Source organism: Pseudophryne corroboree, chromosome 5 (genome assembly GCF_028390025.1).
Source record: "Pseudophryne corroboree isolate aPseCor3 chromosome 5, aPseCor3.hap2, whole genome shotgun sequence".
In the NCBI taxonomy this organism is placed as follows: domain Eukaryota; kingdom Metazoa; phylum Chordata; class Amphibia; order Anura; family Myobatrachidae; genus Pseudophryne; species Pseudophryne corroboree.
The window spans coordinates 102,458,004-102,483,607 of NC_086448.1; the positions used below are offsets into that span (position 1 = coordinate 102,458,004).

The 25,604-nt window shown below is 45.7% G+C and overlaps 1 protein-coding gene across 1 annotated transcript in view; it reads right to left on the minus strand.

Annotated features, from left to right (window-relative positions):
• The window catches only part of CUBN (cubilin), a 729,033-nt gene that overhangs the window by 544,746 nt on the left and 158,683 nt on the right, over positions 1-25,604 (minus strand). The window contains exons 23-26 of the mRNA XM_063921523.1: positions 19,602-19,759; positions 14,351-14,532; positions 13,808-13,964; positions 10,150-10,334 (exon numbers count right to left, since the gene is read on the minus strand). Of these exons, the coding sequence (XP_063777593.1) occupies positions 10,150-10,334; positions 13,808-13,964; positions 14,351-14,532; positions 19,602-19,759 (682 nt within the window). The remainder of the gene's footprint in view (positions 1-10,149; positions 10,335-13,807; positions 13,965-14,350; positions 14,533-19,601; positions 19,760-25,604) is intronic.

The following is a 25,604-nucleotide window of genomic DNA, read 5'->3' on the forward strand; positions in this document are numbered from 1 at the left end:
CCATGCAGTAATGGAGTAATTATCAGAAATGACTGCTCCAGGTCTTGCATGCTCGGCGTAAGATAGAACACCCGCCTGTTGGACATCACAGCCGCCACCAATAGCACCCCTACCGCTGGAGGAGGGGTAGGGGCCCCAGTGCATTGCTTTGCCCAGCAATAAGATAAGACAGCCATGCATGTACTACTGCAGTCTTGACATAAGGACAGCTTCGCATAAACTATCTGTTATCCATGGTAATCACGGTAAATGCTATCTACTTCTCCTCTGGACAGCAAGTCAGAGCATTTACATATTTCTGTGTTTTTAGCTGGTACATGTGTACAATGGCATCCTGTCTATGTGACCGCAGTGATTCAGCTTCCTCCTCCTGGCATCATTTCACTAAACCAGCAATCTGCATCATGCAGCAAATGTAGCAGCACCTATTAGTGATAACGTCTGTCCCCACATAAGACAGGCATTGTGAAACATTTCTGATACAGCAAAAGTGTCATTTATACGGAAAATACTAGCTGATAAACTTATTTTCAGCAATCCCAATAGCTCAAGCTTTGGGGGTATATTTATGAAGCAGTGCGAGAAAGGGTTATCTCCTATTTAACAAGAGAGCTACCACAGAATGTCCTGCAGTCCCTCTAATGTCTCCTGTTACTGCAGACCCCATAGCCTGCTATGGGGACTATGGGGACTATGAAGTGGCTCAAATTAAGCAGCAATAGAATGCCTGTGCTTTTCTTAATATGGCGTTAGTTATACCCAACAATGGGGACCTGCAAAGCTCTGGGTCAGTGCACACCGTGCTTTCACATATTGCTGGACGTTACCTTGCTGGTGGTAAGAGAAAATCGCATATTTTACCCAAGAATACAACAGGAGCCCCAGATTAAAAAATACAGTGCATTTTGTATACCTGTGATATGGAACAAAACCATACAGCTAAAAACAATAGACCACTTAAGGGGGAAAGGGGTATTTATCACAGCATGAAGAGAGATAAAGTGAACAGATATAAATCACGAACCAATCTACTTCTAACAGTCATGTTACAGGCTATGTTTGAAAAAATAGGATTTTAATTACCTACCAGTAAATCCTTTTCTCGTAGTCCGTAGAGGATGCTGGGGTCCACATTAGTACCATGGGGTATAGACAGGTCCATTATTAGACATGGGCACTTTAAGAGATCAATAGTGTGGGCTGGATCCTCCCTCTATGCCCCTCCTACCATACTCAGTCTAGAAACTGTGCCCGAGGAGACGGACATACTTTTGAGAGAAGGAAATACACAGATAGTGGTGAGATTCACACCAGCTCACACGTACAACAAAAGGAAAGCCAAGCTAACCAACTTGAAATGATTCGGCAATGGCTGAACTAACAAACTAAACCAAATAACAATGCAGGAATGTGAAGCACTGGGCGGGCGCCCAGCATCCTCTACGGACTATGAGAAAAGGATTTACCGGTAGGTAATTAAAATCCTATTTTCTCTTACGTCCTAGAGGATGCTGGGGTCCACATTAGTACCATGGGAATGTACCAAAGCTCCCCGTACGGGAGGGAGAGTGCTGAGGTTCCTGCAGAACAGATTGACCAAACTTTAGGTCCTCAGAGGCCAAAGTATCGAACTTGTAGAACTTAGCAAACGTGTTCGACCCTGACCAAGTAGCTGCTCGGCAAAGTTGAAGAGCCGAGACACCCCGGGCAGCCGCCCAGGAAGAACCCACTTTACGAGTAGAGTGGGCCTTAACAGATTTTGGAATCTGCAAGCCTGCCATAGAATAAGCATGCTAGATAGTGAACCTGATCCAGCGAGAAATTGTCTGCTTAGATCATAAAGGACAAACAGAGCGTCTGACTTCCTGTGACGAGAAGTTCTCTTCACATAGATTTTCAAAGCCCTCACAACTTCCAAGGACTTTGAGGTAATTGAGGAACCAGTAGCCACTGGCACCACAAAAGGTTGATTAATATGAAAGGCTGTCACAACCTTTGGAAGAAACTGCTGACGCGTTCTGAGCTCAGCTCTATCCTCATGGAAAATTAAATAGGGGCTCCTACAGGACAACGCCCCCAATTCCGACACGTGTCGAGCAAACGCCAATGCCAACAGAGTGACCGCCTTCCAAGTAAGAAACTTGATGTCCACGTCCTTAGATCCCAAGGTGCCGTAGGAGGCACAAAGTGTGGTTGAATATGCAGAACCCCTTTCAAGAATATCTGAACCTCAGGAAGAGCCACCAACTGTTTCTGGAAGAAAATGGACAAGGTCGAAATCTGGACCTTTATGGAGCCCAAGTGTAGGCCAACATCCACACCTGTTTGCAGAAAGAGGAGAAACCGTCCAAGTTGAAACTCCACCGCAGGAAACTTCTTGGATTCACACCAAGACACATACTTTTTCCAAATTCGATGGTAATGCTCTGACGTTACTCCCTTCCTAGCCTGTATCAGGGTAGGAATTACCTTTTTCGGAATGCCTTTCTGAGCTAAGATCTGGCGTTCAACCTCCATGCCGTCAAACGTAGCCGTGGTAAGTCTTGATAGGCAAACGGCCCCTGTTGGAGAAGGTCCTCGCGGAGAGGAAGAGGCCTCGGATCCTCCAGCAGTAATTCCAGAAGATCTGCGTACCAAGCCCGTCTTGGCCAGTCCAGAGCAATGAGGATCACCTGAACTCTTGTTCTTATTATGAGCTTGAGAACATTTGGGATGAGCGGAACTGTAGGGAACACATACACCGACTGGAACGTCCACGGAGTGACCAGTGCATCCACTGCCACTGCGTGTGGGTCTCTCGACTTGGAACAGTACCTCCAAAGCTTCTTGTTAAGGCGAGAGGCCATCATGTCTATCAGAGGTACCCCCCATCGGCTTGTCACCTATGTGAACACCTCCGGATAGAGGCCCCATACTCCTGGATGAAGATCGTGTCTGCTGAGGAAGTCTGCTTCCCAGTTGTCCACTCCCGGAAGGAAGATTGCTGACAGCGCCATTGCGTGCTTTTCTGCCCGGAGGAGGATTCTTGTTATCTCTGACATCGCAGCTCTGCTCTTCGTTCCGCCCTGTCTGTTTATGTAGGACACCGCTGTGATGTTGTCCGACTGAACCTGAATGGCTTGATGTTGCAGAAGATGTACTGCTTGTAGAAGGCCATTGTAAATGGCCCTCAGTTCCAGAACGTTTATTGGAAGGAGAGATTCCTGACTGGACCACCTTCCTTGAAAGTTTTCCCCATGGGTAACTGCTCCCCAACCTCTGAGGCTTGCATCTGTGGTTAGGAGGATCCAATTCACAATCCTGAACCTGCGGCCTTCGAGTAGGTGAGACGTTTGTAGCCACCAGAGGAGGGAAATTGTGGCTTTCGGCGACAGGCGTATCCGCTGGTGCATGTGAAGGTGTGATCCCGACCATTTGTCCAGGAGATGCAGTTGGAAGAACCTCGCATGGAACATTCCATACTGAAGAGCCTCGTAGGAGGCAACCATCTTCCCTAGAAGACGAATGCACTGATGAACCGATACCCTGGCCGGTTTCAGGAGTTTCCGGACCATTGATTGGATCACCAACGCTTTCTCCACCGGTAGAAACACCCTCTGTACTTTCATATCGAGTATCATTCCCAGGAAGGACAGTCTCCTTGTCAGCTACAAATGTGATTTGGAAGATTCAGGATCCACCCTTGATCCTGGAGTAGACGAGTTGAGAGAGCAATACTCTGCAACAACTTCTCCTTGGAAGACACTTTTATCAGTAGATCGTCCAAATATGGAATTATGTTCACACCCTGCTTTCGGAGGAGTAGCATCATCTCCGCCATGACCCTGTTGAATACCCTTGGTGCTGTGGAGAGGCCAAATAGCAGTGCTTGGAACTGACAGTGACAGTCCAGCAGCGCAAATCTGAGATAAGCCTGGTGAGTCGGCTAGATCGGAATGTGAAGGTATGCATCCTTAATATCCAGGGATACCAGGAATTCCCCCTCCTCCAGACCTGAGTTCACCGCTCTCAGAGACTCCATCTTGAATTTGAATTCTTTCAAGTACGGGTTCAATGAATTTAGGTTTAATATCGGCCTTACCGAACCGTCCGGTTTCGGTACCACAAACAGGTTTGAGTAATAACCCTTATGTTGTTGGTGGAGTGGAACAGGAACAATGACATTTGTTTGAACCAATTTTTGAATTGCTTCCTGTAGGATAGCGCTGTCTGTCAGCGAAACTGGTAAGCTCGATTTGAAGAATCTGTGAGGTGGGAGTTGTTGAAACTGCAGTCTGCATTCCTGGGCACAATATCCTTTACCCAGGGGTCTAGGCATGATGACGCCCAAACGTGACTGAAGACTTTTAGTCTTGCTCCAACCTGCCTGACCTCCAGGCAGGGAGGTCCACCGTCATGCTGAAGATTTTGAGGAAGCAGAACCTGGCTTCTGTTCCTGGGAACCTGATGGCGCAGGTTTTTTGGACTTTCCCCGACCTCCTCTAAAGAAAGTGGGAGGTCATTTGGATTTTTAAAATTTTGCGGTCCGAAAGGACTGCAGTGTAGGCGAAGGAAAATACTTCCTAGCCGGTGGTGTTGCTGAGGGAAGAATAGTTGACTTACCCGCAGTTGCTGTGGAGAACCAAGCATCCAAAGCATCCCTAAACAGGGCCTGACATGTGAAGGGTAGGTTCTCCACACCTCTCTTGGATTCCGCATCCGCAGTCCATTAAGCGTAGCCAGAGTCCTCTGCGTGCTGAGACTGCCATAGCAGTAGCCCGTGCATTCAGCATGCCAAGGTCCTTCATGGCCTCCACCCTGAACCCTGTAGAATCCTGTATGTGATGTAAGAACAAATCAATGTCACTTCTATCCATAGTATCTAAGTCTTCCAGCAATGTGCCTGACCACTTTACTATGGCTTTAGAAATCCACGCACAAGCAATAGTGGTCCGTAAAGCGACACCATTAGCTGTGTATAGTGATTTGAGTGTATTCTCAATCTTGCGTTCAGCCGGTACTTTTAAAGCGGTTGAACCAGGAACAGGTAAAACCACCTTTTCTGACAAACTAGATACAGATGCTTTAACTATAGGTGGGAAAAGGGAAAGGAATGAGAACCCTTTTTGGGATCTGGAATTTTTTCTCTGGGTTTTCCCAGGATTTTTCAAACAAAGGGGGAGATTCAAATGTTTGAAAAGTTGGTTGGGTGTCTGTTTTTTCCTGTCTATTAGATAGGAAAAAACAGACTCCCAACTGAGTTTTCAAACATTTGAATCTCCCCCAAAGAGTTTAACTCCTTGGAAGCCGGAAAGGTAAGTGAGGATTTTCTACATTCTGTAAAATAAGATTCCTCCACCTGTTCAGGTACGTTCTCAGAAATGTGTAAAACATCCCTAATGGCTTCAATCATTAGTTGCACCCCTTTTGCAAGGGATGCATCCCCTCCCTGCATGTCCCCATCACCGTCCCCTGTATCAGAGTCGGTATCAGTGTCTGCTTGCATTATCTGGGCAAGTGTATGCTTTTGTGGGTATGTAGGTGGGGTTTTTGCTGAAGTAGTGGGGGCCAAATACTGTAACCCCTCCACAGATTTCCTCAAAAACTGCGTCCCTTTCTCAGTATGTGACATCCTTGTAGAAATCTGGGATATCATTCCCCTTAAAGAATCCACCCATGGGGGTTCGGATTCAGAAGGCTGAGACAGTATATTGCAGTCCTGAGTACATGGGATAGACTCCTCAGGAGAAGATAAACACTCTGCAGCACAGGACACAGAGTCCTTAGCCATGGTAATGTGGGATATACACACACGAAAATTTCAGATACAGTTTCCCCCCAGAGTACCTTCAGAGAGTCACAGAGTCTAAGGAGCCAGCCACACAGCGCCCTTTGGATCAGTTATTATGATAAAAGCCCGGCGCGGAGAAACCAACCTTAATAGGTTGATTATTACTAACACTTCACTCCCCCCCTGTCTATAACACCCTGGTACCGCAGTAACTGGAGTTATGTGGAGGGTCAGCGCTCCCTGTCAGCATTTCTTCTGTGTCTGCAGGGAGGAAAATGGCGCTGGTGAGTGCTGGATCCGCTCTGAGGAGAAGCCCCGCAACGGCGCGCGGCTTCTTGCACAAATTTGAATATACTGGCTGGAGGTCTCTATGCTAACAGCGGGATTAGCCCCTGTTAGCGTCTGTGACCAGTGTAGGGTGACTGCGCAATACACAAAGTGTTGCTGAGCCTTCCTGGAGCGCAGCCTGAATCAGAGCTGAGCTCCAACTCTTGTGCTAACCGTGACACCGGCGCTGTACTCACCACCTTCTATCTTCTGTCTCTGTTAGGGGTGGCGGCCGTGCTGCGTGAGTGAGCGGTCGCCTCGTGGGCTTGCGATCATCACCCTCAGGAGCTCAGTGTCCTGTCAGCGGAGATAGAGCACACTTAACTTCTAGAGTTGGTTCCTACACCCCCCCCCCCCCCCTTAGTCCCACGAAGCCGGAAGGCTGTTGCCAGCAGCCTTCCTCTACCTAAAGATCTAATTAAAACAAAAAAACTAAGAAAACTCCTAAGAGCTCCCCTAGCTGTGACCGGCTCCTCCGGGCACATTTTCTAAACTGAGTCTGGTAGGAGGGGCATAGCCATAGAGGAAGGAGTCAGCCCACACTATTGATCTCTTAAAGTGCCCATGACTCCTAATGGACCCGTCTATATCCCATGGTACTAATGTGGACCCCAGCATCCTCTAGGACGTAAGAGAAATGACAGTTAGGAGCAGAATGGTTTGTGCTTTATTTTTCTCCATTTTACCTCTCTCAAGGGGATATGTACTAAACAGTGAAAAGAGCAGAGAAGTGAGCCAGTGGAGATGTGCCACGCCACAGTCTCCACATGGCCACTGCTAAACATGGTGTAAACTCCCCACATGAAACCTGAAAAACTTGAGAGTAGACAATTCTCCTACAAGGGTTCTTTCCTGCCTGCAAGGTGTGTGAGTGCATCATCAAGTCACCTCCTTGTACAGCAGGGGCGGGGAACCTCCAGCCCACGGACCGTATATACATATACGGGCCGCATAGACACTTTGCCCAGCCTGCCCAGCCCGGCCACAGTACCACAGCCGCATAGCCACTTTGCCATCCAGCCCGGCCACAGTACTGCAGGAGAGACGGCATGCAACGGGGAATGGAGGATGATGCGGGGTAACCTGGCAACTGCGTGGGGGTGGTCTGATGCTGCAGTTGAAAAAAGCAATGGACCCTAGGAAGCATAAAGGACGAAGGTCAGGAGGAGGGGCAATGGGAGCCTCCCCTGTCATCTCTCCGCTCTCTTTCTCTCTGATGCAGCTAACTTCAGCCTCGTTCTTCTCATCCTCCTGAGTGCATGAGTGTTGAGGGGGAAAAGCACTGCAGCACCCAAACTGAGTCACGCTGCCATCAAAAAGTCTGAGCCATGCTGCCAGCACACAGACTGACATGAAGTGTACCCATCCTGGCCCAAAAAGTAACCATGTCCTGCTGCCTGTAGACTGGGAAGGACCTTGCGGGGTCTGAGGTAATGTGAATTTGACTCATACTCTGTGTCGAAATGTGAATTTGGCTCATACTGTGTGGGGTAATGTGAATTTGGATCATACTGTGTGGGGTAATGTGAATTTGGCTCATACTCTGTGGCGCAATGTGAATTTGGCTTATACTGTGTGGCGTAATGTGAATTTCGACTCATACTGTGTGGCGCAATGTGAATTTCGGCTCATACTAAGTGGCACTATGTGAATTTCATCTCAAACTGTTGTTTGGCGTAATGTGAATTTGGCTCATACTCATACTGTGTGGCGCAATGTGAATTGCGGCTCATACTGTGTGGTATAATGTGAATTTCAGCTCATACTGTGTGGTATAATGTGAATTTGGCTCATACTGTGTGGCATAATGCGTATTTCGGCTCGTACCATGTGTCATAATGTGAATTTCAGCTCAAACTGAGTGGCGTAATGGGAATTTTGTCTCAAACTGTTGTTTGGCATAATGTGAATTTGGCTCATACTCATACCGTGTGGCGCAATGTGAATTGCGGCTCATACTGTGTGGTATAATGTGAATTTTGGCTCATACTGTGTGGTATAATGTGAATTTTGGCTCATACTATGTGTTGTAATGCAAATTTCGGCTCATACCATGTGTCGTAATGTGAATTTTGGCTCATACTGAGTGGAGTAATGGAAATTTTGGCTCAATATAGCTAATTTTTAAGTTGATAATTTTTGTATGGCCCCAAAGGATTTTATAAATATCCAAATTGCCCTTGGTAGAAAAAAGGTTCCCCACCCCTGTGAGCAGCACATGTGTGACTGTCTGTGCCCTGTACTGTATGGCCTTCAAGCACAGCTCTATGCAAGAAGAATAAAGAGTGCATTTCCTACATTAATTTGACAATCCATAGCCACGATTGGACTGTGCTACTCCAGCCAGTACAGTAAGAGCATTGAGCAGCCACAATGGGAGCAGATATTCAAAAAATGTTCAGGCGCAAGTTGTGCTCAGGATCAGCAGATGTGCAGGAAATGAGCTGGCAAAGACCCAGCTTCGGTGCCAGTCTGCATCCTAAGTACAAGCCGCTCTGCAGATTGTGTTGGTATGTAGCTACAAAGAGTTATTTGGTACCTTAAATCACAAAAAATGAACTGTTGATCCATAAAGAGGTTTATTTCCTAATCACCATTATATTATGCACCTATGTAGTGAACAGACACCCTCAAACTGATTGTTCATGTATGAAACACATTCATTTCATAGACGAATGTTCCCAACCCCTCAAATCTAAAATAGAGGTCGATCCAAAGTGAAAAGGCACCTTGTATCATTTTCAATTGTTTGCAGTTTTGATATTGTTACTGTAGTATCTTTCTTATGTCTGCAAGCTGTCAGGGTGTCTAATATTCATAGTACAAAAATAAACTTAGTGCTGATACAAGGTTGGATGGAGTTGGGAGTACGTGCTCCCATATTAGCATAACCAGAGTAAGGAGGGGGTGCAGGAGATACAGTACCCCAGGCCCCCCTCTGTCAGGAGGCCCCAGGATGGGGCACACTAACATCACTAGCTCTCCCTCTTGTACAGCAGCAGAACCATGCATGCAGAATGCAAGCAAGATAGTATGCAGTGCAGGCAGAGACACAGGAGTATCACGTGTCATGAGCTACCGATGAAGCTTCCTCACCTGATAAGAGATGGGGGGGGGGGGGGAGGGGGTTGGGGGTGGTATTAAAGAGCTGTAAGTAACCCATGGACATAGCTTCTCCTCCTCCCCACCTGTTTGTCTGGGTCCTATGTAACCTGTTATCTAATGAGAGCATTCAGATCTAGAGATACACGCAGAGTCCTCCTAAGTCCTGACCCAGTGTGTAAGTAGTACAGAGGCTGCTGCTATTTTTGCATTTGACAAGATAAATTAGAGATTTTATTTTTCTATGTGTATTTTAAGGTTACGTTGTCTTTGTTCCACTACAAGAAAACTTTATAAAATAGTTGTCTCTCAATTAGATGGAGCTATAAACAGTACCCGGCCATTATTACACTATTAGTTTAAATCTAATATACACTATTGGTTTAAATTTAATATACACAATCTATACCTCTATACCTCCCAACATGACCCATTCCAGGAGGGACAAGATGCTCTCTTCCTAGACTCCTCTCTTAATTTATGATTGCAGTCCCCTGTGTTTAAATACTTTTCTTATCAACTGAATAGTTCAACACAGGTGATGCCAATCATATATTAAGTTGGAAATCTAGGTAGAGAGCATTTTGATCCTCCTGGAATGGGAGGTACGCACAATCTAATATACACCCTCCCCCATTCCCCTGGCCCCCTCTAAGTGCCCCGGTCCCCCTCCCCAAGGCTTATCTTGCCCTGCATATTATTTTGCAGGGAATAAAATGCCTATATTCGCCTGTACCTTGCTGTGTGTAAATCTCTATCTGTGCTCTTCATTTCATACATGTTATCATCAGCACTTTAAAGTGCTTAGCCCTATAATATGCTACCAGAAATGTTACCAAATTGCTGCATCAGTATTTACAATAAATAACAAATGGCCATTATGGGGAAATGACATATAGGGGTGGGAAACGGGAGATCCTTCTTTTAGAGTATACTGTATGTTATCATACCTTAAGATAATCATAATTGCAGTAGCTTCCTTCTAGTTGGAAGGTTCTGAATGTGTAGTTGATTGTGTTCCCGGTAGTTGTCTGTATTGTCCAGTTGCAGTGTTGGTTGGGAGGATAGGAATTTGGGTAATTTAGACTCTCCAAGATGCCATGGCTGCGATTGCTTATCAAGACGCCTTCACAAACTAAAAATTAAATAGAAATAGGAAGTACTTTTCTATAACAAATATCTTTGGTTACTATTTACTGTACCTGTCTATTATCTGTAGTACATTCCCCTATTCTAATCACTCCCTGCAGAAACATAATATAGGGCTGAAGCACAGCTGAAAGCAAAGCGTCCTTAATTGTTGTCACCAGCGTCGGAATACCGGCGTGGCAGCCACAGGGCTGGGGCGGCATACTCATATTCCTGATGATACCTGTTCCAAGGGCCACAGACACATAGCAGACCCGAGAGATACAAGGGGACATAGTCTAATCTGGGAGTTGGGAATGGATGAAAAACACTCTGCTGCTTGCAGGGCCCCTGTCAGACCCCCAGACAAAGCCGGGCTCAGGTAATTAGTAGCGCTCTTTCTCTACCTGAGAACACTCCTTTAAAGCCCATTTATGCCCCCCTCAGTCACATGTGGAAATGCTACTGTGATGCATGCAACTTTGCTCCATTACTGCTTACATACTCTTCAATATAGAGCGCGCACAGTACATGCCACAAATTGGCAACGTTCAACTCATATTTCAATTATAGGAATAGTTTCACTATTTCATGTATACTGACTACTTGAATAACAGCAGCAAGTAATGTAAGTCCTAATGCCATTACAGGATCATTAGTAGGAGTGAGTGTGCGGTGCAGGGCCCTGTTGGCAGCACCGTTGCTCACCCACGGCCCTGCATTTGGCTAGCAGAGTGTCTAGAACCGCACCCTGCAGCCAAAATTGCTACAGCAGTGCTGGCCGGAGGAGCATCGTTTGGGCCCTCCAGATGTACACAATGCGGCTCTTACGGCCCCCAGAGCATCCTGAGGATGTCCCGGACAGTGCGATAATTCCCAGCGCTGGAGGCCCCCGACCCCTCCACATGACGTCATGTGCCCTGGGCACTGTGCCATTACTGTACAGTACTGCAAATAAATCCTGATAGCCCCATTCATTCCCACTTTCTAGCACTGATGCTGGGCTTTTCCTAAGGTTAAGAAACTCTCTAAGGTTAAAAATGGCCAGACTGGGTAAACTTGGGTTCATTTGGTCACTTATTTAATTATGCTGGGAAGAATAGTTTGTACCATTTACAAGAGGATTTACAGTGATCCAACTGCCTGCGCACAGTGGACTGTGAGCAGGCAATTAGCTGATAGGTTGATTCAGTCCATAAAACAACTGCTTCAACTTTATTAATGATTGGTACAATGCAACACATTTGGTGAAATGTCTTACCAGTGATTCTTTAAGGCAGGGGTGGGTAACCTCCGGCCCGAGGGCTGTATAAGGCCCGCAAAGCCACTTGTTCAGGCCCACTGCTGTGTGTCAGGGAAGGAGAGCGCAGCATGCGTCTCTCCTGACCCTTTGTGCTCAGTCTGGCGGCGGGGTGTCTCAGCTGTCAGGGCAGGGAGGAGAGCGCAGCTATGTCCGGCGGCAGCGGCGTGTAGAATCTCAAACCAGCCGCCGGTTTGTGAGCCAATCAGAGCTCGCGGACCGGCAGCCAATCAGGAGCCGCTGCTGCTGGTCCGCAGCCTGACATAGCTGCTCTCTCCTCCCTGCCTGGCCCCTGACAGCTGAAACACGCCGCCGCCGCCGGGCTGAGCACAGAGGGGCAGGAAAGGCCCACGCTGCGCTCTCCTCCCCTGACACACACACAGCAGCAGCGGTGAGCAGCACAGTGGCGTGGGGAGCATGTGTGGGGCAATGTGTATCTGGCACTGTGGGGCATTTGTGTATCTGGCACTGCACTATTGGGGGCATATGTGTATCACGTCCCATTTTAATTGTCCACATCCATTTTTTGGCGCGCGCACACAGTACCACTAAGGGACATAACTACTGGGGGTGCAGACTAATTTTTAAGTTGCTAATTTTTGTATGGCCCCCGAAGGATTTTATAAATATCCAAATGGCTCTTGGTAGAAAAAATATTTTCCACCCCTGCTTTAAGGAGTAGGATGTAAGCTGGGCATGCTGGAGGATATGGTATTCACTAACCCTGCGCTGAACTAGGGCATTAGACAATGAGCAACTGAACAGAGTTCCTGATAGGTAAGGGACTAAAATTAGGACATAGAGTGGGGTATTCATTTAGGTCTGGTTTTTTTGGGCTAGGCGAAAAAATTGGATTTTTTTTGCTATTTTTTTTAGGAGGAACGGGGATTCAGACAATTCAAAAGCAGGGACGTTTTTTTCGCCTGGGCGAAAAATTCAGCTGGAGCGAAAAAGATGTGGATTGCCGAATTGACATGTTTCCTCACCTGCGCAGGTGAAAACGCGGCCATTTTCCCTGATTTTGAGGCATTTTTCGCCAATGCCTTTTCATGAAAAAAAAAAAAAAGATGAAAATGCATTGCCGAAAAATGCCTTAAAAGGGCAAGAACATCCCGCAATTGAATCGGCAGGGGGGCGAATTCAATAGTTCCGAGATTACCAGAGCTAATTGATTACCCTGAGAGCATTAAAGGGTATCTGGATGATAGATCGACAATGTAGTGGTCGACAATAAATATGTTGACACCATATGATCAACATGCATTTGGTCTACAGGTACAAAATGTCGACACTGCTTAAGGTCGACAAGTTCAAAATGTCGACATGACAATGATCGACACATAAATGGTCAACACATGTCTTGGGGGGTTTCACATGTTTTCCCAACATTTGCTTGATTATATCCACATCTATTATTGGGAATAGTAACCTAGTCCGAAGCGTGGCAAGCTAAGCGACACATAATATGAAATATACAAGGTTTGGCCCCAAAAACTTTTGTCGACTATTGGCCTGTTGACTTTTTGACCGTGTCAACCTTGACCACTGTTGACCTTTTGTACCTGTTGACCATATGTTGTCAACCTGTTGACTGTCGTCCTAAACAATGTTGATCTATCATACCACACCCACTTTCAAGAATGCAGTGTTACAGTATTTGGAAGGGGTATATACAGGTATATACAGGTAATCCAATAACATGGTGATGTGATCCGGAGATAAAATAAGATCAGTGGTCCTCAACTCTAGTCCTCAAATACCTCCAACAGGACATCATTCTGAATTTCTTTAATCATGCATAGGTGAGACGATCTACTTTGTTGGGTCAGTAATGATTGCACCTGTTTCCACAGACAAATCCTGAAAACATGACCTGTTGGGGTGCTTGAAGACTGTAGACACCCCTTCACTAGGCACACTTAAATGCCAGATGCAAATAACAGCTTTATTATTAGCAGCTAATAATACTGCTGTCTTATCAGAGCAGCTACAATGATTATTCCACGACCTTACGTATCAAGTGTTACTCTTAGATTGTAAGCTCCATTGGTCATAGCCATCTTCCCCTTCCGTTTCGTACCATTATAAGTCCTAGTTTGTGTTGCGATCCCATGAGTACAGCGCTGCTTAGCGCTTTCTAAATAAAAGGTTACTATAATAACAACTGCTCGTGTACTTACTCTGCCTGTATGTGGCCAGGAATCCGCTAAATGACGCAAAGCTATCCGTCCTCATTTTCACGTACATAGCACTTGCGGTAGAGCGGATTGGAGCTGGAAGGGACTTTCCACAGAGTTTTTGCAGCAGAACTGAATTTGTGCTGTTGCCATTGTAGACCTTCAAAACAAGATAACACTCAGGCATTTTAAGAGTAGCAATGCCATCACCAGTTTCATGGCAGCCTATCATGTCCATGGGGGCCAGAGATGCACACAGGGCATGGGAACCCCCCCCCCTTCCCCTGCCCCCTTCTACAAAGTGGACATGACCCTTGCAATCTTGACATACCAGGACCCAGAACTTTTTCATGACGGCCCTAGCCACTGGCTCCATGCTGTTATACATGGGCAACTTCTCCACCCTTTCGAAGGTTTGATACATTTCCATCTCTGTATGTTAAGCCAAACACAATACTATCCAATCCAAGTCAGGCATTGCCACTTTAAAGATATGGTTATGTGTATTTAAAAATGTCGCTGATTTGGGTGGAATACGATACTTACGGCGAGATAATCTGAATTACAATTGGTGTGAGCTTCCAAATTAAAATCTTCAAAACGAATCTCGAGCTGGCTCCCGCTAGAGGCTTTCAGCAGCCAGTAACACTCAGAGTTATGGTAATACGGCATGGGGTAGTTTGGAGAGGTGAAACCGCCAGACAACGCTGTTAGTGTTGAACCACAACCTGCAAAAGAAACAAACCACACAGTCACCAAAGGTTGGTATACAGTAGGACAGCCAGGGGTGCAAGCAGAAGTAGTAGAAAGGTTTAAAAAGTAGTATTCATACCTGCAGAAAGTTGCACTACTACAATAATATATTTACAAACTGAAATGCTAAATGCTACAACGTTCTGCTGTGGTGGGATGTGGTCAGAATCCCAACAGCGGAATCCCGACAGACAGAATCCCAACAGATTTGGGATGTACAGTAAGTACTGGGGTTAGTGTTAGGCACTGGGAGGGGGCCTTAGATTTAGGCTGTGGGGGAGCATAGGGTCAGGCTGCGGGTGGTGGGGGTGGAGGGTTAGGTTGTGGGATGAGGAGGTTAGGGTTGTCTGGTTAAGAGTGACCAAAGGCAAAAGGCACAGTAGCCAAGACAAAGGGTCAAGTGTAATAGCCTGCGGTTTGCAGGACCAGCGTCATTAGTTTTAAAAGGACAATTAGTACAAGAATCCATGTTGGTTTTGCCTTTATACCAATTGCCACAATAAATCTAGTGACCATCTTGCCAGAATTGTGCCGGCTCCTACAAATCACAGGCTATTATTATTTGGCCTAATAGAGCAACACGCCGCAGCTGCCTTTAGTGATTTAGCATCCTATTAGGGTCTGGAGGATGCTGGATGCCAATCACTTTGGTTTTCCACCAATGCACCTAAATGATCCTCCTTTGTGCGATATAATTTAATTATTCAAGTGTTAAAATGAGATGAAAGGTGACTACAACAGGACTATTGGGGGTAATTCCAAGTTGATCGCAGCAGGAATTTTGTTAGCAGTTGGGCAAAACCATGTGCACTGCAGGGGGGGCAGATATAACATGTGCAGAAAGAGTTAGATTTGGGTGGGGTGTGTTCAATCTGCAATCTAATTTGCAGTGTAAAAATAAAGCAGACAGTATTTACCCTGCACAGAAACAAAATAACCCACCCAAATCTAACTCTTTCTGCACAAGTTATATCTTCCTCCCCTGCAGTGCACATGGTTTTGCCCAACTGCTAACAAAATTCCTGCTGCGATCAACTTGGAATTACCCCCTTCGTCTTCTTCATATGTGGCCATTCTCACCATATTAGATCTGTTTGTGATCTCTTACTTAAATAGTATATAACAAACATTCAATCTAAGAGTTTTCTTTTTGAAATTTTTTAGGCCACATGAGCAAACATCATTGTAATTGTGACATACAGCTTGCCAAGTTAATATTTATATTGTCGAAAGACCAATTTAAATGGAATGTACACATAATTAAATGAATGGAAGTAATGTATATTAATAGACACTAAACGGTTTAATAACTATTTCCCAGCAAGTTCATTAATGCACATCAAACATAGACATAGACATAAGGAAGCAAATGTCAAACAAGAACCAATAGTCCCAGCAGGAGGGCTATATAACATGGTACATTTTATTGCCAACATGAATAATGGACATAAATATTAATTCGTTTATAGGGGGTATTCAATTAGCTCCGATCATTATGGAGCTACTGAATTCCGCTCCCCTGCCTATTCAATTGCAGGCCATTTTCTGTCATTTTTAAGGCATTTTCGCCAAAGCCTTTTCACTGGTTTTTTTTTACCGAAAAGGCATTGGTGAAAAATGCCTCTAAACTGTCGAAAATGGGTGGTGTTTTCGGCAGCGCAGTGTGAGAAAACACGTGGATTCGCCGAGCCATGTGTTTTCTGCACCTGCCAAATTTTTCACATAGGCGAAAAAAATGGGCCTGCAATTGAATAGGGCGACTCCTCACTCGCCCTAAAAAATACAGAAAAGTGCTATGTAAAAAATTTGGCACTAATTGAATACCCCTCTATATTGTACAGATATTTTAGCAAATGGAAATATTCCTAATTAGTACAGCAATAGAGCATTTAATGAGTTTTTCTTAGTAGTTTCATAACTGGATGACCAATCCCCGCTGTCCTGCCCCGGAGTGTGGAATTGGATTGTTTTCTGATGAAAATGAGTTTGTTTTGCATTAGTACTAATGACATTCTAAATAAGAGAACTTGGGGCAAATTTACTAAGATGGGAGTTCTATTTAGGATGGGATGTTGCCCATAGCAACCAATCAGATTCTACTTCTCATTTAACTAGCACCTTCTAGAAGATAATACCTGGAATCTGATTGGTTGCTATGGGCAACATCCCATCTTATATAGAACTCCCATCTTAGTAAATTTACCCCCATGTGTAATGGATATACGGACAATCCTATCCGAGAGTGTGAACTACACAGCAGGAAGTGTGATACATTACATACAGTCAAACTAAGCAGGTTTTATTGAAACATAGATCTGATTTAAAGCAGACAATATAAGAATATAAGAATGGATTAAATAATAAAAAAAATCGCTTAAATAAGTATTAATCTTTGCTATTGATTGACTTTACTCATCATGACCGTGAGAACAGGTGACTGCCTTCCCAAAGATCAGCACGTTCATCCCCTGAAATAATCTGTGCTGCAGTGAGCTCTCTGATTACCTGGTTGGCTATAGGTTGTTCTATCCTTTACCAGTTGAAAATAGAAGGGCATATGGGCATAAGGGATGATTACTTTTTAGCATGGGTAATTAAATCACAGAACATATAAGGAGCACCTCTCTAGGTTCACATATGAGAACAGCCTAATGGAGCCTTAGAAAACCATTTGTGTTTTGGATGATCCATTTTTGTTTTAGAGATTAGCCAAGGCCAATCACTGTTTGAAGTCATTATGTTAGGTATGAACAATGGGGTCTATCCATGAAGCAGTGAAAACTGTGGAGAAGTGAGCCAGTGGAGAAGAACCAATCAGCATTGAAGTAACATTTATAATTTGCATACTATAAAATCATACAGAGCAGCTGATTGGTTGCCACAGGCAACTTCTCCACTGGCTCACTTCTCCACTCTTTTCACTGCTTCATGAATAGACCCTTAATAATTTGTGTTGAACATACCCTCTAAAGGGGGGTTCACACCTAGAGAGGTGTGCTGAGCGATCTAGCACAGACCGCTCAGCACACATCTCTCCCCCCACTCAGCACTATGTGTGCTGAGCAGAGGGGAGGGAGGGGGGCAGGGGGATGGCCGCTCACTTCAAACAGCAGTGAGGTGAGCAACCTGACTAGATTGTGCCTGCATGCAGGCACAATCTAGAACCGGCAATAGCAAAGTGCGGGGCCGCGCAACGCTATCACTATGCGCATACACACGGAGAGATCCGTGCTTACTTTCTAAGCAATCTAGTCAGATTGGTTAGAAATTAAGCACGGATCTCTCCATGTGTACCCCCTGAACAGTTTTCGACAACCAATAAAACGTGGTCTTCACAGTGTAGGGGAGTGGTCTGGCTGGATTCAGGGCGTGACCTAGAATGTGAGGTTATGGTCTCCAGGGACCTGAGGACTCGCCCCACCATGAAATTCACCACCTTTCTAGTTCTTCTTACAATGCAGCGAATAAAAGGATATTCGTAGCCACAACCCTGGGTTACATGGAATACTAGCAGTAAAACCTGCTTGCTACATTAAGCTAATGTGAAAATCTGCCAGTGTATACTAAAAATCAGTACAAATTCATGTGGAAGCCTGTCCTGCAGACTGGTCTTACATCCACAGCCCTCATCCTTAATATGGGGACTTACACCAACACTATGCTGGGTGCCAAATATCCACCTGAAACAGATGTCCCATCTCCGCCCCAGTGGTGGATTGAGGGCGGGGCAGTGGGCCGGCCGCACTGTGCCCCCCACTCCCAACTCTATCCCGGTACGGCAATATCTATGCTCTGCGCACCCGGCTCTGGATTGTGCAAACTTAGGCGCTTCCAAACTTCAGCCCCTCCTAGTGTAAGCAAGCACTACTATTGGACAAATCAGGTCTCATAACTGCCAATCACCGGGTACGGCTGCTGGTGGGCGAGGGATTGAAGCTGCCAATCACTGCACTGAGGTGGTTGTGTCCACTGCTTGGAGTCAGCACAAAGGCGCCTAATTCAAGTTCCTGTCTGCCAGTTATCTGCAGCTGTCGTATCCATGGTAAGCCTCCCACACCCGGCCACTCGCGGTTCTTCAAAAACTGTATACACATATAATCACACTGGCTCACACAGAACATAGTGCCGTGGCGCAGTGGAAGGCTTCACTAATCCTCACTGAGCCACATAGTGTCTCAGCCCACCAACAGCTAATGTAAATGTACTATGGAGCAAACCAATGTGTCCGGAATGGGGGGTCACTGTACCTCAGGGAGTGTGTGTGGGTCCCAGAGGGGGCTGTGCCTGGTATGAGCCCAGCATGAGCCCTGTGCTGGTTAAGTGGTGGAAGCAGAGCTGCCAGTCAGGGCACAGAGACGGAGAGAGATACCAGTGGGAGCGGCTAGCAGGGCTAGTGGGTGACTTGGCTCATGTACAGGGATCTGTGTTTGCTGCAGAACTATACAAGACCTCGCTCATCTCATGGGAGACCCTTCTGGTCAGTTCATAAGCCGGACATCTTGGTCTGCTTCCCTGATCCACCCTTCCCCCATCTTGGATTGGCGCCTTGACAGGGTAAGCTCAGTCTGCCAGCCCCACTCCCTCTCTATCTACTGTTCCCATCCTGCCCTCACCACCGCCTTGTTCCGCGCAGTGTGTATATAGACCCTGAATCTCTGCACCCTCATCCTCCGCTCTGTCCCACCCCTGCCTGCAACGTCGTTGACTGTCCCCAACACCTTAATCTGGTCCTGCTCCACCTGCACGCTGCAAATGAACACTGAATTCGACTGACGCTCCCATAAGCTTGCATAGTTACCTTCCAATTACTGCCCAGAAATGCACATTACACGGGTAGTGTGGTCCATGGAAGGGCGGGTCAATCCATACACAGAAGTGAACTCCATCCGTATGCTTATGTCTGGCACATATGCAGTTACCGATTTCTTGATGCCGAAATCCACGAGAACGATCCGCATTGCCACTTGCACACGACTCAGAATCAGCTGCAGTTATTGCTACCATATAAACACATGTGCTTTATAATTAAAACATAAACCGTTACCTGTAGTGGCGCTTTCCCAATGGGCTGCAAATCCAGTAGATGTGTAGCTGGAATCACTTCTGAATTTTATCCAAAGTCTATTACTGTGGGAAATAACTACCGGGGGCAATCCACTGCAAAACCGGCCGAGTAATGGGGATATATGGTAGCCTCCATCTCTGAGACAGAATAGAAAAATACATTTAGCCTACTGTACAGATGTACAACGAGGATAATGAAAAATATGAGAGAGACTCAGGTTCCAGAGCACATAACAGAAGGTTATTTCCCATCAACAGGCCAGTCATCAAGGGGGGACGGTGGGTACTCCAGTCCCGGGCGTTTGTAGTGAGGATCAGGGGGCCCGGTCAGCTGCCTTCCTGCGTATCAGCAGGCAGCCACGGAGGGACAGAGGCGGAGCCGCGGGTCGCGGTCATATTCTTAATACAGAGCCGGCCATGAGCTAATCGGAGCTCACAGACCGGCAGCCAATCAGGAGCTGCCATTCGGAGAGCAGGCAGCCGGTTGCCGGTCCGTGAGCTCCGACTGGCTCACGGCGGCTCTGTATCAAGATTCGGCTCTGTCCCTCTGTGGCTGTGTAGGCAGGCAGTCGACCTGGCCCCCTGATCCTGACTAAAACCACTCAGGCCCCCTCAAAAGGTAAAGTTTGGGGAATGCAGGATCGGACAGTGTGTGGTGGTGGTGGTGGGGGGCCCTGCCTTGTGAGGGTCAGTCCCGGGCCCCATCAACATAGTTTAAGCCTGCTGTACTAGGGACCAATGATGCTTATTCCAGTTCTGTGCCTTCAAAAATAAGATGGTAAAAGCCAGTTCTGAAAGTGGCAATTATGTTTTGTGATGTACTGCATCTGTTTCTATGGATTTATTTATTGATAGGTCAGGAAGGCGGCATAAAACCAGATTTCAACTTTAGTTTAATTTTCATAGCAGCTCTGATGTTTATTTTTGACACTTTTAGACAAAATGATTCTAAAAGGATAGAACTAGAGAAATTAGTCCGTGGATCTGTAATTTTGCTTCAAGAATAAGGATATAAATAAGTAAAACATTCTAACAAATAATAGCAGAAGACACGAACATAGTGTTACACAGGGACGTGACTAGAGATTTGCAAGTAGTGCCATCATACAGACTGCAGGGCCCTATGGGGTGGCATCACCGCTGCCCCACGGTCCTTGCTTCTGGCTAGCAGGATGCCAGTGTCGATGCTGCAGTGCTGCCTGGACCTTCCTTTGGACGCTCCAGGTACACACCCTGCAGTCTGTTCAGCCGCTCAATGGGCCAGATGTACTAAGCCTTAAAAAGTTATAAAGTGGGGTGTCAAAGTCAGAAAAATATCACGATACACACTGCCATATTTGCACCTCATGCGAGTGCCTGTTGCACGTTCATGAGCCCTGCCGTGCGTGCGCATACTCGCCGCTGCGGGCACCCGCAGGCGCACGGTGTGCGCATTTACGGTAAGGTTTATGTGCGTCTAGCGTGCGACTCGATCGTTACATATTTTAACCATATAATGTATTTTGTAGATTATGGTCCCTTTGATAGAATCTGAAAGTTTAGTTAATGTAGCATGTTCATGAACAAAGAGATCCCTCTTTGTTTGATACGAAGGGTCAGAAAAGGGTTATACAGTGGTATTTAGTATCCATCGGAAGAGTATTTAATTAGCAATATTCCGGTGTTGGTTTGAAGCGGATTAATCGCTCGTGCGAATAGTTATGGACATAAGAAGTTTATGTCCATTTACTATTATTTGCACTTACTTATCCATGCGGCGGGAAACCTAGTTTCCCACCCACCTGAGCAGTTGGAAATGGTCTCAGCCCACCTGTATGAATCAACCTATGACCTTTTGTTATAATGCGAAGACGAATTCCTGTGTCCAATGAACAATGAGATTGTAGGGACCGTTGAATTGTATTGTGTGTGGGGCATAAATAGACAAGCCGATCATATCCAGCTCACTCTCTCTTCAACGGTTCTCATCACTGATAATCGGGAGCTGGATATTCAGAAAGGCGCATGCGATCGTTCCCCTTGTGCGTAAGTTTTCTCCGCAATCATATTGTCTTTATTGTTATTGTGAGCCATATCTCTCTCTCTCTCTCTCCTCCTCTTTCTCTCTTATTTTCCCTTAAACGTAATTGTATTGTATTTCCTGTGTAGTTATCTGGTTAGTTAGTCTATGTTATATTGTAGTGTATGACTTGTATTGTATCATTCTTTTTCAAGTATAACATTCATATAAGGCGTTAGACCCTAAGCCCGGTATTTGTGTATTTCTTATAGTGTTAAGTATTCTCAGAGCGTCGGTGACGCTCGAACAGCTTTTAAGTTAATAAGGTTACACTGTGTTGCATCTACACTCTATCACTACACTAAGGTTTTCCTGTATAATACATTGTTCATGGTTTACATATAAAGGTTTAACATTGTGAGCGTCAGCGCCGCTGGTGATCTCCTCGTGGTCCCGAGCGTCCGCTACGCTATAGCGAACCATTACGTTAGTCGGCAGCCAATAGCGTGCCTGCCTGTGATCTCTTGGCCGTGAGCGAACGTGACGCTTGAGCGTCTCGACTACGGCTAAGCGATTGCTACGCAACGTGCGTACCCTTACGGTACTCCATACATCAATAGCGTACAGTGTTCTTAGACCTCTTAAAGGGTTTTAAATAAGATAAATATTTGGCTTTATCAATTGGCGGCTCGTCCGTCCTTCACATATCTCTGCTAGGTAATTTCAGCAGACATTATCCATCAGCAAAGGGCGGGAGATCATATTCCTCGTAGTGCTGTCTGGATAAGCGTCTGCTTCGCTTAGTAAAGGGTGCTGAGGGAATCCGGAACCGGAGGTAAGAACAACACGCTAGTGTCTTTTAAAACTGTTTATTTCTGTCTTGCGTACGCACACACGCATATCTGCATTTCTTTTTATTCGTGTATTTTCATATATCACTCTCCTGTTTGCCATTGTATAATTGATAAACGTGCTAAGAGAGATTTGTCACTATTTCATAGTTAAAGTGTAAAAGTAATACATTAAGGGGTAAATTGAAAAGCAAGCACACAGCTCTACCTAAAGATACAAGGAGAGATTGGTGTGGTGCTCGGTAGATGATCAAGGATCATCTACACTGATAAACGTGTTAGTTGTGTTACGGTGGATAAAGACTGGTGTACACGTGTCTCTAACAAAGGGTTAGACTCGCGTACGCAAAGGCCGACGCACGCAGCGTATATTACGCAACGGAGCGTCCGGGTACGCCCACGTAACTCAAATCACACGCTAGTGTTATTTTAACAGGCGAAAAGGTGGCGACGCGATAAATAGCGCAAGTCTATTTTAGTGTCCGAAATTTAGACTAACAGATCCTTCTCCAAATTTACAACACATCTGGTCTAAAGGAAAGAAAATTTCTGCGCAGAAATAGAAATAGAAACAAAAGTGTACATGTGGTGAGTGAGTGTTTGCAATTATATAAGTTCTACAATTTTTGAGGTTGAACCACAAGAAGTCGAGTTCTCGTGAGGTACATGCATGTAAGTGACGTACATGGTGGCTAGGGAGGCATCCCTTGTTAAACATAAAATTTGAGCAGTAGAGTATAGCAGACCAGGAGGTCTACTGTAGCACAGACCAGGAGGTCCGGAACAGACCAGGAGGTCTAGGTACAGCAGACTAAGAAGTCCGCTATAGAGAAAAGTAGCACAACACCAAGAAGGGTTGGTGCGGAACCCATATAGGCCATAAAGCTCTGGCTGAAGGAATTTGCAGCCGTAATTTTCGATTCCACTGGTCGCTCCGCACATAAGATTAGTTGCTTATGTGCAGAACGATTGTACCGCACGTAATTGTGTGCATTAGTTAGTAATCTGACCCAGTGCCATTTGTGTACGAAAGGGGTCATAAACGCTATCTGTACATTCTAACGTGATTTGTGTAATTTTCTTATTTTAAGGGAGGTTCGCCAGTCACTTGGGAACTATCCATCAACCAATAGTTACTGGAAAGAGTAAGTGCTCTGCGGATCACCCTCACATGTTCCAGTAAATAGCGGTTCAGGTCGCAGGGGCCCTGGGTCGAGTACGCCAGCACTAGGGCAGTGTGTAGGTCGTATTGGTCGGCGTGGGCGAGTGAGTGGGGTACTCGGTAAACCGCCACCGTCAGCCTATCGTGAACATTTTGGTTTTGTAAGGGTTCGCTGAAGAAAAGCAACACCTGCAGGTATGGGGGCCAATTGTTCAGGTAGGGGGCGATCAACCTCGGTTCGGGTTGATTCAGTAAACCGACCAATCGGGTCGGCAAGGTATGTAATGTGTGAAAAATACGGTTCACACACAGAGGTTTTATGTGATGAATGGGAGAGAATGACGGTACATGACGGGGAGAAGTTCCCAAGAGTAGGCAGCTTTAGCCCAGAAGTGTTACAAAATCTAAGGAGGAGGATATGTCTCATTAAATCAACAAAGAGACGGATCAAACATTATGATTATTTGCAGTTATGGCAACAAGAGGGTGAAATACAGAGAGGATTGGCTCAGGCGGCGGGATCTAATCCTATCAGGAAACTGGTAGCCACGGCCCCGCCGCCACCATACATATCAGGAGAGAAATTGGTTGCGGAGAATGACGCACTAGGGTGTAACAAACAAACACTTAGCAACTGTGTAAATGTTAATAAGTTAACCAATGCAAGTATTAACCCGTGCAAGTTGTACCCTGTTTTGAACTTTCCCCAGGAGTGTGATCAAGAAGACGAAGCATCAACAATATCGGCACTCTCTCTAGCAGCCACCATATCAGAGACAACAGTAGGCACGGCCCAACCCTTAAGATTAGTAACAAAGGCCCCTAGCGGAGGGACAGGTGAGGTCGTATCAACGGGTAAGTACGGCACCTTACACCATGCTGAAACCATTTCACTACAGGCTGTAGAATCTATTCAGAATGACATTATTAAACTTGCTCCCGTTAGGGTGATAGCTGTTCCAAATGGGAAAACAGACACCACAGGAGTCACTCCCATTAGGAACATTGCCATGTGTAGCCCATTTTCCCGAATGGAATTAAGAACCATAGTGTCTGAATTCCCTGATCCTAGGAAAGATCTAGTTGCTAGCCAGAAATACATCAGAGACCTAGGGAACACTGTAGAGCCCAATAACAAAGACTGGCAGATATTGCTGAGGGCATGTTTACCCTCCAATGTCGACTCAGCTCAATTTTTAGCTGACTGTGGATTGGATCAGGATGTACCCCTTACAGATGTGTACAACCGAGACAATGTAAAAAGAATAAATTTACAGTTAAAAGAGTATTTTCCAGCTGTAGTTAAATGGAACAAAATTTTCTCCATTAAACAAAAGGAGTCAGAAACAGCTGCAGAATATTTTCACAGGGCATTACTAGATATGGCTAAATACACAGGCATAGAGGACATTAAAACCAACATAAATCATAGAGAAGTAGCAGTATCTGTGCTAATGGATGGTTTAAAAGAAGCATTAAAGACAAGGGTACAGACCACGCAACCATGTTGGCGAGGTCTGTCGGTGGCTACTTTGAGAGAGGCAGCTATTGATCACGATCGGAACATCACCAGACACAGGGAATTACAAGGTGATAAGTTAATGGCCGTAAGTATACAGGCCCTGACCACAAGGCAGCCTTTGTATAAATCACCAAACCCTGTGGGTAAGTCAAATGTGGTAACTTGTTATTCTTGTCATAGACAGGGACACATGGCACGAGACTGTAGAGTGAAAAATTCACAAAAATCATACCAACCCCCTAGACCACGACATGACACACGAAATTGGGATCAGGGTCCACAGAGACGGAGTTATGAGCCACATGCAGGGGAAACAAAAAGATATCCCCCAAAAGGAGACTGGCAAGCTTCTGGCAGTTCCCAGTTAACCCCTTCACAAGTAGTTGCTGCCAGCGGGATTCAGGGAGGTCACCATACCCAATAGGGGTGTGGCCATACCTGTAATCTGC